Raw genomic sequence first — 17,419 nt, 5'->3', positions numbered from 1 at the left:
GTTATCACGAATAGCTCTCTCTCTCTCTCTCTCTCTCTCTCTCTCTCTCTCTAGTAGCCTAGACAATACGCTACGATTTGTCTGCACAGGTAAAATCTGTGTAGTTTATGACATTACTTTTAGTGTACTTTCTAGAGTGGTATGTAAGGAACATATGAAAACGCACTTAATTGTGTCCTCTTTTGCTTTGCTATCCTGCAAATCGTAGTTTGTGTACTTAACTTGCAACTTTTCTGACCAGATATGTTTTTCGCTCAGAGACTTGAATAAATTTACTGAAAGTTGTATGTTCCATTTTTGCGCAAATTTTCTGACCTCACGCAACGATTTGTGAGCACAGATTACACGTGCGCAGACAAATTGTAGTGTTTTCCAGGCTGCCAGAGAGATATCTGTTGGTGATCTATTCAACATCCTTGGACAAAGGTCTTGAGTTTTTGCGCGCAGTAACTGCTTTGAAATTTCACATCAAAACAAATGTGATAATATCATTGGCGACTTCGTCGTTTCAGGTTTGTTGTTGTGTGCACTGAAGCATGGGAGACAGTGAGAATGTTATCTCCAGAAATTTGGTCTTTCTCTTCTCCTTGTAGTAAACTTTCAAGTAAGGTACTGAAGGAAGAAGACGATGCGGAAAAATCCCACGCTATTGTTTCATCTCACCATTTTAATCATATGGTATGGAACAATGTTGTTTTTGTTGTTCCGTCTGGAGGTGTTCAGCCACACATCTGAATTGAATTACAACTTACAGATTGATTTGTCCGTGTTAAAGTTGCTTACATCCGCGGATGCAGTTCGGAGTGAAATTTTGAAGTCAGCGTTGTATGATCACCAAAATGTTAATTCACCCAGAAGTTTCTATATTCTTAATTAGGTACTGAAGTTCTAATCTTCATTATTCTCTACGCATCGTCACTTATTTTGTTGCTTCACACTGCATGTGAATGAATCTGATAAAAATGTTATGTAATTTCCACACGCATGCAACCACCAAAAAGCTGTGATCATATTTTGATTTTGTTGAAAGCCCGCCTGAATAGCAGATTATAGAGTAAACGTATAATCTGTTGAAACAAATGCTAATAACTAAGGAAAAAAATATTCGGTTTGAGCGAAGCAATGGACGAGAGTTATATACACACAAGCTGGAACGTCGAACATAACTATATGGATGTGGGAGAGGGACGGAAAGTCAAATATCAGGAGATGTTATAATTAGCAGAGCATGACTTGATAACAACTTAAGTCCATCAGATACATCTAGATGGCTATAAGCCATTTTCATGCTATTCTAGAGTTAGTAAATGGAAAGGGGAGGTGTAGACTAATGAAGATTGTGTCATTCAGTTCTTCGAAAATAGTGATAAAACACTGGAGCTGATTTTATTACACAAACTAGTAAATACTGTACGTCGATAGCCTCAAAAAGGATTGCTTTAAGTCTTTCCAAACAGCTAAAATGTGAATAGTATTAGGCTTAAATCAGGGATTCATTGTACATACATTTATCTTTCATACTGTATTTTTCAAGTTTTTTACTTCGTTAATTTAATGTTCCAGGGGTCATTTGCGTGATAAATTGTAATGATTTGAAACGAGTCATTTTACATTCAAATCGCAAATTAATTTCTAAATATGGCTACATGCTGAACATTTATAAAGTTACCTCCCCTCCCCCTTCACAGTTAAAATTCCAGTACAGGTTGAACAGTGTGACAGCCATTGAAAACTTCTGTTTAGATCTCTGTCCCTTTAGTTTTTTTTAGATGTAATTAAGAGTGTTAGAAAATGGTTAATCTGACCGTGATGGTCAAAAGGTTATGATAAAATGTACGAAGCAGGTACATTCAGTTGTAAAGATAAAAATGTGTAGAACAGAAACATACTCCATAATTCATTCACACTATGCGGAGAAAAACACTGAAGTCATATTTTCGTGAAAAGCAAACAGAGGTGAAATTAAGCAGCATCTGATATTTGGGAAAGTTTAACACATAGTAAGAAAGGAAACCTGTACACAATTCAGAGGAAAAGCTGTAACCAAAAGTTAAAATTACATTAGTAAAATTACTATAAGTTCACACAGTTTGTCATTAGATGTGAAATAAACACTTACCACACACAAAAATTAAATTGAAGGATGAATCAAAAACTGTGTGTAACTTTAATACCCATGAAATTAATAAAAATGGTGAATTCCCAATTATGAGCTGTGGCAGAAATCATAAAATGTTGAAATGATTGTAAGTGTGTTCTTTGCCAGCATATAATGCTGATGAAATATTCTTGGGCTTCCATCTGGGTGGCTGTGTTGAATTTCCACAATTTTGCTGTATGTGTCATCATCCTCATGCGAAGCCATCTGGATTGCTGTATTGAAATCCTGCTATGTTTCGATGAGTGTCACTATGTCACTTGCATCATCCTTATGGCAAAGACTCTGTCAGGTGCTGGTGCTGCTGCTGCTGCTGCTGCTGCTGCTGCTGATGATGATGATGATATCAGCCTCCCAGATGGAAACCAAATATGATTTCATCATTGTAATTTTTGGGTACACAGTTACATTCTTGTTTCATAGATGAGGATTCATGTTAAACTTTATGATGTGGGACGTGTCAACGGAACAGAACAACACAAATATAAAAAAGAAAAATTAACTACATTTACAGGTTTTATTTTATGGCTAGGGCTACTAGTAATGATCTCTACTCAACAATTCCTCTGTTGTATAGGAGGATTTATAACTAGCAGACATTTTATTTCCATGGATAGGTTGTTGAAGAGTTTTATAGCTGTGCAATTTGCCGCTTGCTTGTCACAGTTAGATCCATTAAAGGATAATGCAGATCATTTTTCCTTCTACCATTGTGCTAGGAGAATATCTGTTGGCATCATACTTAAAGAGGGATTTTTGAAACAGATTTCATAAGTGAATAGTTGTACTGTGAGGCTGTGATTAATATTCCCAGCTGCATAAACAGACACCTGCAGGATGTATGGGTATGAACTCCACACATGATTCTAATTCTCTTATTTTATGTAATGAATACTTTGCCTAAGTGAGGAGTTACCACAGAATATTATCTCACAACACATCACCGAGTGAAAATATGTTGTTATTTTTATGGCAAAATTATCTGAACTTAAAATATTTTTGCAAGTCTGCAATATATGATTTGTCTAGTTTGTCTTCATCAATATGCACACTAAAGAATTTACTATTTTCTACTTTCTTCATTATTTATAGTTGGTATACTAGTTGAACAGGAGGTGGGATATTATCAACAGTACAAAACTAGTTTTTTTCCCTTCAAAGTTTAAAGCTAGCTCGCCTGTGCAGAACCAGGCAGTAACTTTCACAAAATCATCATTTACAACTTTTCATGGATCCCAGTCCTTTGATAGTCATTATTAACTCAAAGTGGCAGCAAACATTGCAGCTGCTAAGAAGCAAGATTAAACCAATCATTGCCGCTATTGAGCGATAGTTTCTTCTACCTGCCATAATATTAAAATCTTGAACTGAATTGATAATACCTCTCTGCAGCTATCTTTATCAGGTTGAAATAGTAAGTGCTTCATGTGGCAGGCAGCAATCATCTCAGTACCAATGGTTTCAACAGCTGCTTCAGTACCTGTGACATGTGGTTCTCTCCACCTCCCCCCACCCCAAGTACTAACTTTTCTGAAAGACGCCCACTGGACTCTCTCCTGCTTAACTAACCCAGCCTTTCTTCTTTTCTCATTTTTGAATCCTGTCCTCTGTCTTGACACTGCATTCCCATTTCCCTTGAAGGTCTCTCGTTCTGTTTATTTCTCATGTTCCACTCTTTTAGTTTTGTAACTGTTTGTTACCTTAATTTTTCACATCTATTGAGAGTAAAATTCATCTGAGGAGATGTTTGCAAAAACCCATTTAATCCCATTTTCAATATTGTTCTTATGTCTGTGGTTCACAGCACTTAATATTAACAAACATACTGTGAGTGATTTGTTTGCTCACTTCAAAGTACAGTAGAGGAGGACTGGAAAGTATAAGGTTGTAAAACAAGAGGTATGTGGAGGAGCAGTGGTATGATGAGGGAGACAGGAGGACAGAGACTAATTAGAGGTTCGGTTAGTGGTCATTGCATGTTCATATTTGCTTCATGGCTTGTGTGATGTAGATCTTCCTACCATTTTTATACTACAAGCATTTTCTAATCTCTGCCACCTGACAAGTGGAAACTGTCATTCTGCTCACACTGTAATCCTACCCCACCCCACCCCCCTTGCAGTTACAAATCTCTCTGTATTTACTTCCTCTTCGCCTCCTCCATAAAATTCTTCCTATTTATATCCAGGTTTTTCGTATTTTTATTGTACTACTCATGCTGTTTGTACCTTCCTTAGGCAATTTTATATCATATTCCTCTCTGCATTTTTCCCCTACTGATTCTCTCTCTTCCTGTGTGTGTGTCATGGCTTTGCCATTTATAGTGAAATTTGCAGTGTTACGTCATTCTGTGATGAACACTTACGTCTCCATCAGCACTATTTTCTTTTTAATGATGTTTGTGATGGTAGCTTGATCTGTAGTGTAGTTTAATGTTTAGCTTAAGTTGTGAGTTCATGAAGCCAATAGATGTGTCACGATAGCCTGACTTGTTTCTTGTTCTCACTCTTTTTTATTTATTTATTTGTCCATTAAAAATTCTAGACGTATTTATGTTCCCACAGAAAATTCCTATTTACCCAGTGCAGTCTTACTTTTTTAAGCTTTTTGTGTGTTTGATGCCATTCATAACAAGAAATTTCCTTCCGAAACCTCGTTTTTCATGCAAGAATCCCAATCCTTAATAATTAAAATATGTCTGAATGTATGATGTCATAATTACCATATTGATTGTGTAGTGGTATGAATAGTTGCATTGTTGATGGCATTAAAGGCCAAAGCTAACAATTTTTTCTTTCTTTTTTTCACCTTGTCTTCCCATGTGTCTGAGGATTGCTCATCTACCCCTGTTCTGTTCCTTCCATTCCTCCACTCAGTAGCGAATTTCATTATTAATAACACTTAGTTCTGCTTTTGAGGCCAGATAGAAACGGATCAGGTTTCTACCTGTGATAACCAGGGTGCCATTTCATGGTGATCTCTGACTTTTTTCATTCTTCTTCTTTGAGGTTCAGATCTGTATCCATGTATTTCAGGTATGTCAACGTCTTTGCTATTTGATGCATGATATTTGAAAAGGTTTGTTTTCTTTGATAGTTTAACTTATTTTAACCTAGTGGAGTACTTCATTTTATTGTGATATGCATAAATCGTTCTCCATCTTAAAACTTTTCTCATCTTCAGATGCACAAAAACTGCAACAGAAAGAGAACGCAGATTGTTGGATATGTCCTGTGCACATTGGAAGTAATAGAGAATTTAGTAAGGGAAGGAAGTAATTAAGCATTGTACTAATCAAAAAGACAAGCTGGTGAAATGTAATGAAAATCTGCAGAGGTCTTTTCATTTCTAATAGAAGATATAAATTTAATATGATCTGGCAATCAACATATATAAATAGGATTTTTTTTTTTTTTTTACCAAGCAGTTGTAGAGACTTACGAGCTGTGTAGATTGTCTCATTGTGTTTTGAGTAGGTCCAACCTTTTCAGAACCAATTATGGTGATGGACCTGTAAGAAGTCGAATGTTCAGGATAGCTCATTGTTGTGATTTAGATCAGTCTATAGAATATTGAATAGTTTCAATTTCAGCACTCAGATATGTGATCTCTCTTATCGCCTTTTGTTGGTTACCAGAAGTTATCCTCCAAGTGATTCCACAAAAGTGACTTGATACCAACCCACATATTCCAGAAGCACTGCTGGCATTGGTAGTGTGCTATGCTTGAGCCACAGCTCTCTCTCTTTTTCAGTGTCTTGATAGATTATATTGGAGAACAGTAATGCAAATACAAACACTTTTAAATTATTATTTTGTAATAAGATTCAAATTTTACCAGACTCATGACACACCGTCCTCATTGTCTGTGTAAATAATGAAAACCACCCCATTGGATAAAGACATAAATTTGAAACTTCTTGTACTAAATGGAGGGTGAGGTAATACAGTGACATTTAGAGTCATATTTAATAGTTTCTTTGTCAGCATTTAATTGTTTATTATGGCCTCAGGTTTTTCCTGCATGAAAGTCCACAGATGGCTTAATCTAACTGAAAGTTGGTGTTCTGGCTATAACTTTGTGTGGGATAGTTGGATCCACTAAATTTATCAAAACCAGATGTCGGCTTCAGCCCATTAGTAATTATGTGGCTTGTGACATTTTTCGGAATGTAGGTTGTGTTAACAGGCTGAACTGTAAAGTGTGCTTATAAGGTAAGTCGAGAGGTGACAATTCATATCTGAGTGAAGCCAATGAATATAAGAATGAAATCTTAGTTGTGGTGGAATACTGCCCTTTAGCATAGCCCAAGTCCTATGTTAGATTGAAAGGTTACGATTTGGTTGTTAGTTGGTGAAGTAGTACTGAATACTTAGTCCAGGTAATTTCATATAATTGTCTCAAAAAGTTGTTACCATGTGGTGTGCTGCCTGTGGCATACAGATCTTACCAGCTTTCCACCGTAATTCAGGTCTCTGGTGGTGGCTTTCCTGCAACTTACCATGCAACTCAGTGTTTTAAGGGTTTCAGTGGGTTGTCGTTCATGTTGCCTTACCTCTACTATAGATGTCAGATGGGGAAAATCTGGTAAGGGTTCAGAAAAATTAATAATTGTAGCTGTAAGATATTCTGTAAAAGAGCAAACACACTTGCAAACTCAGCAGCTCATGAGCTGTTTGAGCATAGATGGAAAGCTATTTTTAATCTCAGATTTCAGCACAAGAGAGGTTAAGTCAAATTTCTTCCTTACACAGACATTTATAGTCATTTGTTTTTTATGTGATTTTATGCATGGTGTCACTGTTTTGTCAAGAGTAGTATGTATGGTACTATAAAGTACAAGTATTACACTTCGCAATTTCACTGCAAAAGGGCAAGTACTTTGCTGTGTGGCTAAAACTTGTAACTTTTATCTACAGAGATTATAAATTAATAAACAGTGAACATTGCACACTTTCTTCTACACTTAACAGTTTGTGAGTAGAGGAGTGAATTGATGTAATGTTTATTCAAGTTTACAGTGAAATTTTTTCTTCCATTTACATCATCTCATGAGCTGCATGTCTTGCACCTGTGTACACTCCTTAATTATGCTTCAAATCTCATTAGGCCTAACAAAGTATTCAACCTCTTTCCTATCGTGTATTCACACTCTACAAGTACATGCAGATATGTAGTGGGTACGATGGAAAGATGTAATTTGTGTAGTAAAGATTTTATCACTCTTTGAGTGATATGACAATCTGGCTGAAGTTTTCTGGTGAATGTGTAAATGCAGGGCTTCAGGAGTCACTTGAGTGGGTTAATCACACATGGATGTGATTGGGTGAACTACTGAGAGTAATGTACCAGAGACACCAAAGATATGTGGGGCAAGGAGTGTAGTAAACCAAATTGCGACCCCCTCAAAGATCATCTAAAGGCCACCATTGAACTTGATAACAATATTATATGTCCAGATTAACTTGGCACTTAACTGAATGTGGTGGGACAAATTACTACTTGAACTGGCAGACATACAACTACTCATGGACCACAGCCCCTTGCATTATAGGCATATACTAGTGAAGACTGAGGGACGGTACCCTAGCCTCAGACTCCTCTCAGATGGCATCTCTAAAGGCTCCGTAAGGAAGCAAGGACCATGGAGAAATCAGGGTATTACACACATCCCCATAACCATCATATTTGAGGTGTCCTGTTCTTCCACTGAAACTGTACCAATGAGGTACACTTCACATTTTGCGAAGCCTGTTGTGTCGCTTGTCAAAGGGAAGCACGAGGGTAGAAGTCTGTTAATTGTTGGTGGTTCAAATGTATGATGGAAAGTGGTGCCCCTGATGGAAATACAGCAAGGGGTGGGAAAGGTCATGCCAGTACAAGCTTTGTGTATCCCTGGACATCTCATTCAAAATGTTGAAGAGGCCATTCTAGCAGCCAATGGAGGAACAGGGTGCAACCATTTCCTTTTTAAGGCACACATTGGAATGAATAAAGCCTGTCATTTGGAGTTGTATTATGCTTGGATCATTGCAGCAACTGACAAAAAAGACGGAGAACATGAGTGTTGGTCATAGCATTTCAGCAAAGTTCATAATCTGCAGAATTGTGTCTGGCACTGATTATGACCATCTGGTTCTGAATCAAGTGGAAGGTTTGAATAAGGAGTTTCAGAGGTTCTGAGATATACAACTTACTACACATGCACTACATTGTTGAGAACGGTGCCCTCCGGAATAGCTCAGGGTTGCACCACACATCAGAGGCTGGTACACAGGTGGCTGTCTGTATAGGGAGTGTATGCAAATGAGTTTTTGGTTTAGGCAACTCTCCATTCAGTCCAGAGAATAGAGAATCATAGCTGTAGTGGACCCTAACTCATGAGTGCTGGTGCAACAAAGAAATACCCCAGCCTCTCCCCCCACCCCATCCCCTTAAACAATTGAAATCACTATGCTCACTTGGCAAAGCATTATCAAGTCTCAGAGTTTGAAGCTATGCAGTTAAACTCGTTTAATACACGGTACTGAGAACTGTTTAGAACCCGAAATTGACAGCAGCAAGATTTTTTGGTTAAATGTGTGTATTGAAAAGATAGACTAATGGGAAATGGAGGTGGCATATTTGTTACAGTAGACAAGGTCTCAGATCCAGTGAGACAGAAATTGAAGCGGCATGGCATAAACTTAATTGGATCCTTCTATTGAGAGTCAGGCTCACTCACAGATGTAAGCAAAAACTGTATAGAATCCTTGACTCTCCCCATAAATATGTTCTCATTCACATTGCCATTACTGAAAAGAGACTTTAATCATCCAACAATCATTTGAAATAATTACAGTCTTGTTCATGGTGCATGTGGCAAGACATGCTGTGAAACAGCTCTGAATGCATTCTCTGAAAACTACCTGGTACAGATAGTGCATAAACCTGCTCATGATGGGATTTTATTGGGTCTGCTGGCAACAAACAGACCAGACCTATTTGAGGATGTCGGTATGGAAATGTTATCAGTAACCATGAGGTAGAATGAAAACTCATTACCAAAGTACAAAGGGCCAGTAAAACAAATAGAAAGAGTTGTGGCTCTGTAAATTGGATAAAGTGAAAGCCATATCATATGACAAAGATAACTCAGACCATTGGCTTCACGGCAGGTGCATGTAGGGAAATTGTTGCTCAACTTTAAAAGAATGGCAACCAAGCACTGGGCAGGTATGTACCTAGAACAATATTAGGAGAAGAATAGATGGCTACTCATTGTAAAGATGACTCATTGAGTTGCAGACAAGCACAATGGAAAGACTGTTGCACATTATAGCCTTTTGCCATAGCCTTTTTCAGCAAAATACACGTCCACAATCACACAAGCAAGCACACCTCACAGACACAAAACTGCTGCCATTGGCAGCCTGTGCATGTCTGCAACTAAACGTGTCATCTTTACTGTGATTAACAATCTATGTCCTTCTTTGTTGTTGGTATTCCAACCTGGAGTTTCCATTGTCTGATTTTACTTAGAACAACAGTCCATTGTGGGTGGGATCTTGTGCTCAATAGTCACTGAAAAGAAACAGAGCTGCTACTTAATAGGTGTGAAATAAAGTGTAGAACTGTAGATGGGAGATTCTGAATGAAATGCGTTTGGCTGTCAAATGGGTAGCATCTGAAGCCTGTAATGGCTGTCATAGCATAATCTTATCAAAAGATGCCAACCAGCGTGTGTTCAAAAAATGTGGGTGATATGTAATCCAACTTACGATTTTTGCTTTTCACATCAGATTCTGAAAGCTATGGATTGAGGAAATCAGGTGAATGCTGTATTTCTTGATTACTGAAAGGCCTTAGACACTATGCCACATCATGATTTATTAATAAAAATAACATGTGGAAATCAAGTGAAATTTGTGACTGGGTTGAGGATTTCTTTGTATGGTGGACCTTCTGTGTTGTCTAGGATAAATAATTGTAACTAGGAATAGAAGTAGAAGTAATTTTAGATGTGTCCAAAGGAAGTGTATTGGGACCCATACTGTACATGTTGTGTATTGATGATGTAGACAACATTAACAACCACCTCAGATTTTTGCAGGGGATACAGTTGTCCATAATGAAATACTGCCTGAAAATAGCTGCCCAATTGTCAAGACAGATAGTGATAAGATTTTGAAGTTTTGCAAAGATTTAGAATTTGCTTTAAATATACAGAAAAGTAAAATTGTGCAACTGCTCAGAATACAGAATAGTAACCTGTTGTTGTTGTTGTGGTCTTCAGTCCTGAGACTGGTTTGATGCAGCTCTCCATGCTACTCTATCCTGTGCAAGCTTTTTCATCTCCCAGTACCTACTGCAACCTACATCCTTCTGAATCTGCTTAGTGTATTCATCTCTTGGTCTCCCTCTACGATTTTTACCCTCCACGCTGCCCTCCAATACTAAATTGGTGATCCCTTGATGCCTCAGAACATGTCCTACCAACTGATCCCGTCTTCTGGTCAAGTTGTGCCACAAACTTCTCTTCTCCCCAATCCTGTTCAATACTTCCTCATTAGTTATGTGATCTACCCATCTAATCTTCAGCATTCTTCTGTAGCACCACATTTCGAAAGCTTCTATTCTCTTCTTGTCCAAACTATTTATCGTCCATGTTTCACTTCCATACATGGCTACACTCCATACAAATACTTTCAGAAATGACTTCCTGACACTTAAATCTATGCTCGATGTTAACAAATTTCTCTTCTTCAGAAACGCTTTCCTTGCTTTTGCCAGTCTACATTTTATATCCTCTCTACTTCGACCATCATCAGTTATTTTGCTCCCCAAATAGCAAAACTCCTTTACTACTTTAAGTGTCTCATTTCCTAATCTAATTCCCTCAGCATCACCCGATTTAATTTGACTACATTCCATTATCCTTGTTTTGCTTTTGTTGATGTTCATCTTATATCCTCCTTTCAAGACACTGTCCATTTCATTCAACTGCACTTCCAAGTCCTTTGCTGTCTCTGACAGAATTACAATGTCATCGGCGAACCTCAAAGTTTTTATTTCTTCTCCATGAATTTTAATACCTACTCCGAATTTTTCTTTTGTTTCCTTTACTGCTTGCTCAATATACAGATTGAACAACACCGGGGAGAGGCTACAACCCTGTCTTACTCCCTTCCCAACCACTGCTTCCCTTTCATGTCCCTCGACTCTTATAACTGCCATCTGGTTTCTGTACAAATTGTAAATAGCCTTTCACTCCCTGTATTTTTCCCCTGCCACCTTTAGAATTTGAAAGAGAGTATTCCAGTCAACATTGTCAAAAGCTTTCTCTAAGTCTACAAATGCTAGAAATTTAGGTTTGCCTTTCCTTAATCTTTCTTCTAAGATAAGTCGTAAGGTCAGTATTGCCTCACGTGTTCCAGTGTTTCTACGGAATCCAAACTGATCTTCCCCGAGGTTGGCTTCTACTAGTTTTTCCATTCGTCTGTAAAGAATTCGTGTTAGTATTTTGCAGCTGTGACTTATTAAGCTAATAGTTTGGTAATTTTCACATCTGTCAACACCTGCTTTCTTTGTGATTGGAATTATTATATTCTTCTTGAAGTCTGAGGGTATTTCGCCTGCCTCATACATCTTGCTCACCAGATGGTAGAGTTTTGTCAGGACTGGCTCTCCCAAGGCCGTCAGTAGTTCCAATGGAATGTTGTCTACTCCGGGGGCCTTGTTTCGACTCAGGTCTTTCAGTGCACTGTCAAACTCTTCACGCAGTATCATATCTCCCATTTCATCTTCATCTACATCCTCTTCCATTTCCATAACCTGTGTAGCAGTAATAACAATGAGTCACAGCAGAATCATTTAACTCACAGATATGTGACTGTAACAATTTTAATGGATATGAAATGAAATGATCACATAGGCTCACAATCAGCAGCTGGCAGACTTCAGTTCATTGGCAAGGTACTGGGAAAATGCAGTCAGTGAAGGAGACTGCCTACAAAACACTTTTGCATCTGATCTTATGTCAAAGCTTGGATTTGATCTCAGAAGAACTGTGTCATGTACATGCCTATGTAACAGCTGGTCTCGCTTCTGATTCCTGGGAGTGTGCTGAAGGTATAATTTTGGTAAAATCAGACTGGATCCATCAAAGCTGCAACACAGTGCAAGTTGCAAAGTTTAACCACCTGGCTAATCTGCCACAGCAAGAAATGTGTTTTAAATTTTCTGTTCTTAATTTAACAAATAGGGATCTTAAGAAACATGAAAATGATTGTTTTAGGAAAGTCCTTGAATTTTTCTCCTACACTGAAGCCCTTATCATTAACGTGTTTTATTGGAGGAATTGAAAAAGCCTCCAAAAAACTTTGTGGCGACACTGATGAAAAAAATAAGGTGTAAAGCATGGCAGGCACTAGCAAGATCCTGTCAGCAAAATGGTAACACAGCCTCATCTGTGATAGCTTCCTTTTGTAATCTTTATAATGATTCCAAACATTGGTTCTTCCTGCAGATGAAGGTAATTCACCTTTTTTGCTACCAAGAGACATCTACATAGAGAAGACATACAACTTATTTGAGCACACAATATAAAGTTGCCAAGGACCCCATGTCACATGCTCAAATGAAAACTACTTCACTTCTGGACTAGAGCTGTCTACCCAAGGAGGTCACCAACAGTCTGAAGGGATGCAGCTCTGTGCCTCCCTGATTATATGGTCTTCCCAAGGTCCACAAAGTTATACAGAAACAAAAAAGGGGTTTAGAACAAAATGGAAGTCATAAACTATCCTTAGAACAGATACTAAACCAACAGTGAGTAACTTACATGCCACTGCTTAGTGATTGACTAAATATCATTATTGGGACCTTTTATGGGTTATTATGAAACAACTCTGATTTACTGGTTAGTTTTGACATCGTCTTCTTATTTACTGAACCCTACCTATTGCTAATTCTGTCCTTGATTAGCTGCAAGCTTGAGGAAGACATAACTGCATTATTTAAGTATCATGCACTAACCTCCACTTACCTTGTTTTGGTAACTGATATTTTGAACAGATCAATGGTATTGCCATGGGTAGCCATCTCAGACTCGTGGTATTTAATTTACTCATGAAAGATTTTTTTTTAAAAAAGGTGTTCAACTCTGCTTTTTAAAACAGATAATGTTCTGGAGATGTCTCACTGACATATTTGTAGCTTGTCACCATGGCGAGGATAAATTGATGGAATTTCTTGAGCATCTTTACTCCAGTCATCGAAATGTCAGAGATACCATGGAATGGGAAATGGATGGCTGTGTATCAATTTTGGATGTCTTTAGCTCAACATGAGGAGGATGGATTTCTAATGCATTGCATGTACAGTAGCCCTGACCACAATGATTGAATTGCCACCATCCTTCACAAACCGTGAGCATACTTTAATACCTGGAGACTATGAAGAGTTAAGCTGATAGCCTACAGGATGAAGTAGTACATTCTGTTGGATCATCAAATTAAGAGAACCATGCAAGCAGAAACACTAGACTGACCAAAGGAAGAGCAAGAAGAAATTGATGTATAGTCTATGACATTTATGTTGGGTGTGGAAGATGTTTCTTTAAAATTGTCAGAAAAATGAAAAAGCATAAAATGGATGTGATCTTCTGCCCACTGGTGAAGGCGGCAACTCTTCTAGATTGATCTGCTTTTAAACACGGGTATTTATGAAATTCATTGCCAGTGTGGTAAAAGCTACATAGGACAAACGGTACACACTCTACAAGAATGGCACATTGGACACCAGTGACACACCCACCTGCTACAGCCTAACAAATCTGCAGTGGCTGAACACTGTTTTTCCATTGGCCATTCAGTGGATTAAGAGAAAGTTAAGCCTCATCCTACTGGCATTCATTGGTCAAGTCAGCTGTGGAAATGCAGTTAGCAGACAGCCTGCACAACCAGGCTGAGTTTTTACAGCTCAACAAATTATGGAAAGTGCTCATTCACATCTACACTCTCAGAGGACTTACAGTTAGAATCTTTGCTGCCTAGTGTTTCAACACATACGAAATATTTTAATAATTAACCATGGAATTCATAAGCTCTGTGCATTCGCTGACTCAGCTCTTTGTATATTTTATTCTGAGATGCGTAAGGTTTTATCTGTGACATACTCTTGTTGCTGACAGTCTTTATTTATGACATATACACATTTACTCCACAGTATTGTATCAAGTGATTTTATTTCTATCACAGACTCACCTTGAAGATGGCTGTATGATTATCAGACAAAGCATCAGAAGAAGAAATAACAATGTCCTAGATGCACACCCGAAAAGTGATAGAATAACATTACTCCAGTTTGTGGGACCCATACCAGATAGAACTAATGGGCATATTGATTTTATTCAAGGAATGATACCACAAATTGTTACAAGTTTGTTTCTCTTATGTAAGAGTGTCACATAAATGCTGAAAAATCTGAATTGCCAGACTCTTGAAGATTGGTGGAAGTTATCCTTTGAGTGCTTACATACAAGGTTTCATGAGCTAGTGTTAGGTGAAGAAATATACTTCAGCCCCTTATGTGTCAATCCTGCAGGGACAGCAAAGACAAGATTGGATTAATTACAGTGCATTCTTCTCATGCTCCATGTATGATTGGAATGGGAAGAAACCCTGACATGGGGTGCAATGCTAAATACTGTGTTTCATGCACATCACTATTCTTTGTAAGATATGAATGTAGATGTAGCAGTAGATTGATGTCACCTGTCATGCATTCACATCACAAACAACTTGGTCTACATCTAAATATTTCCAGTAAGAGATTACTTGTATGAACCTGTGGAACAATACTGTCTGACCACTCCCTGTGATGTCCAATATTTTAACCAGGCATTTTGTCCAATGTGTACAAAAGGTCCCAAGGATAACCAAACAGGGGGTGCTTCCATTTCAGCATTTGCAGGAAATGCCATCCAAGAAAAAGTTAATTACAATGTACAAGTGTGCACTGAGAACTTATGTCCTGCCACCATTACGTGTTTCAGATGTTTACACTTTGGTCATGTCATCCTGCCGTACGGCAAACTCAAAATGCAGAAACTGTGGATGATTACCCCATGAAGGTCATCCTTGTGAAGAACTGCTTTTGTGTGGCAGTTGTACTGAACACAGTTCTTCATGTTCAACTGTTTGCCCAATATTTGAAAAGACAAGAAAATATAGGACTATGTATCACTTGACCGCCTGTCATATACCAAGGCAAGAAAAAGTATGAACACCTGCATCCTGTTGATATGATGACCAATTATGCTAAAGTTACTGATGTCATTTGCCCCACCTGCCCACCTCAATTTTTGCAAACCAGATACACTACCACCCTCTACTCTCATGGTTCCAGTGACACCATCTTTGGGAACCATTTCCCACACCCAGCCAGAGAAGCTTCCTCCTGTAGCATATATCCATGACAGAGCTCCCTCTCAGGACCCCTGTTCCTGGAAATCCACATATCAGAGGCCCGACACTCGCCACCAGCTAAAATAACCATGACCTGTGGGTCTTAGAGCTGCCTACTGATCTGTGTCCATGCCTACAGTGGACAAGCCTCTCACAAGAATCGCGGCCACCAAATGTTGCAAATAATGTTGGGGAAGAAAAGTATAAGAATTGGAAGAAGGCTACTGTGGTGACCCCAGAGGCATCAAGCACCCCCACCCCCCTCCCCCCATCCTCCACACACACACACACACACACACACACACACACACACACACACACACACACACACACACCAACCAACCATTGGATTATGAGCAAATATTCAATGATATTATCCCGCCTTTTAGCCTCTTGACACCATTGGATTATGAGCAAATATTCAATGATATTATCCTGCCTTTTAGCCTCTTGACACCTAACCAGAACACCCTCAATTTGATGATCCAATGGAATTGTAATGGATACCACTGTCACTGGGCAGAACTGCAACAGTTAATTTCCTTTTATTCTACAGTCTGCATCACCCCACAAGAAACTTATTTGACTGATGACCATTCCCTAATGCCTTGTGGTTACTGTGCATTCTGTCAGAATTGTACTGGTGCCGGGAGGGCAGCTAAACTAGCCTGTTTATTGGTTCGCACAGATGCCATCAACGAGTGTATTCTCCTCCGTAACACATTGGAAGTAATAGCAGTGTGAGTGCAAACTACCCCAGTGATCACTGTTTGTAACATTTATGTACTTTGTGGCAGGGCACTTACTTCCCTTGAGATGACCACCTTAATCCAAAATGCCCCTGCCCTTTCTCCTACTTGAGGAGAAGTATCACTTCCGTCTGGGAGAGGCCATCTGATTGATCAGCTTTTGTTTGATCCGTGCCTCCTCAGTAATGGTACTCCTACCCATTTCAGTGTCCTTTGTGGCACCTTTTCATCTATCGACCTTACAATCTCTTTCCCCCAATCTCTCATGGCTTCACTACTTTGGTTGCTCCAGAATGACCTTTGCAACATCGACCATTTACCAGTGATACTGTCACTTCTTTGTCAGTGTGAGATGGGCCAATTACCATGATGGACCCTTTGAAGAGAAAAGTGGCTCTGCTGTCACTTCTGTCTCCTCTCTGTTAATTGCATTGACAAGGTTGTGGGTGACATCTCTGATGCAATCCTTGCACCTCTGGAACTGATATTCCTCTTTCTACTGGCACACTCCAAGGCCAGTCTCTCCTGCAATGGACCAAAGACATTACAAGAGCTATTTAGGAGTGGTGTGGGGCCCTGCAATGTCTCAAGCAGCATCATTCACAGGCTGGCATGCTCACTTTTAAGCAATGTCACACTAGGGATCGCAAATTAAGCTCAGAAGGAAGGAATTCTAGGAACACTATGTCTCTTCCTTGGAAATGTGTGCCTCTTCCCCCCCAGGTATGGTGCATACTCTGTAGCCTTCTGGGCGGCGAAAGATTAACACCTTTTCCAGGTCTTCGTCCTTTAGGGTGGTTATTATACTGATGTGTCGGTTCTTACTGAACACCTTGTGACCCACTTTACAATAGAATTGATGACCCCTTCTTACCCTGCTACCTTTCTAACCCAGAAATGATAAGTTGAAGTCATCCCCACCAACAGGTGACACATATCATGAACCTTTGACTGACTGGGAACTGATGTAGGCTCTTGACTCGTCTTGCAGTATGGCCCCAGGCCTTGGTTGACTGCATTGTCAGGTGATCTAACATCTGAATGTTACTTGAAAGCCATCTACT

At 39.0% G+C, this 17,419-nt stretch overlaps 1 protein-coding gene across 2 annotated transcripts in view; it reads left to right on the top strand.

Moving 5' to 3' along the window:
• The first annotated feature begins 473 nt into the window (after positions 1 to 473).
• LOC124777010 (ribonuclease P protein subunit p40-like) overlaps positions 474 to 17,419 on the top strand; it is a 250,437-nt gene continuing 233,491 nt past the window's right edge. For both annotated transcript variants that reach the window (XM_047252260.1, XM_047252259.1), the window contains exon 1: positions 474 to 678. In XM_047252260.1, the coding sequence (XP_047108216.1) occupies positions 553 to 678 (126 nt within the window). In that variant the 5' untranslated portion in view covers positions 474 to 552. The remainder of the gene's footprint in view (positions 679 to 17,419) is intronic.

This window comes from Schistocerca piceifrons, chromosome 2 (assembly GCF_021461385.2).
Source record: "Schistocerca piceifrons isolate TAMUIC-IGC-003096 chromosome 2, iqSchPice1.1, whole genome shotgun sequence".
Taxonomy (NCBI): domain Eukaryota; kingdom Metazoa; phylum Arthropoda; class Insecta; order Orthoptera; family Acrididae; genus Schistocerca; species Schistocerca piceifrons.
Note: the sequence above shows the minus strand (reverse complement) of the source record. Positions and strands in the feature narration are given on the sequence as shown.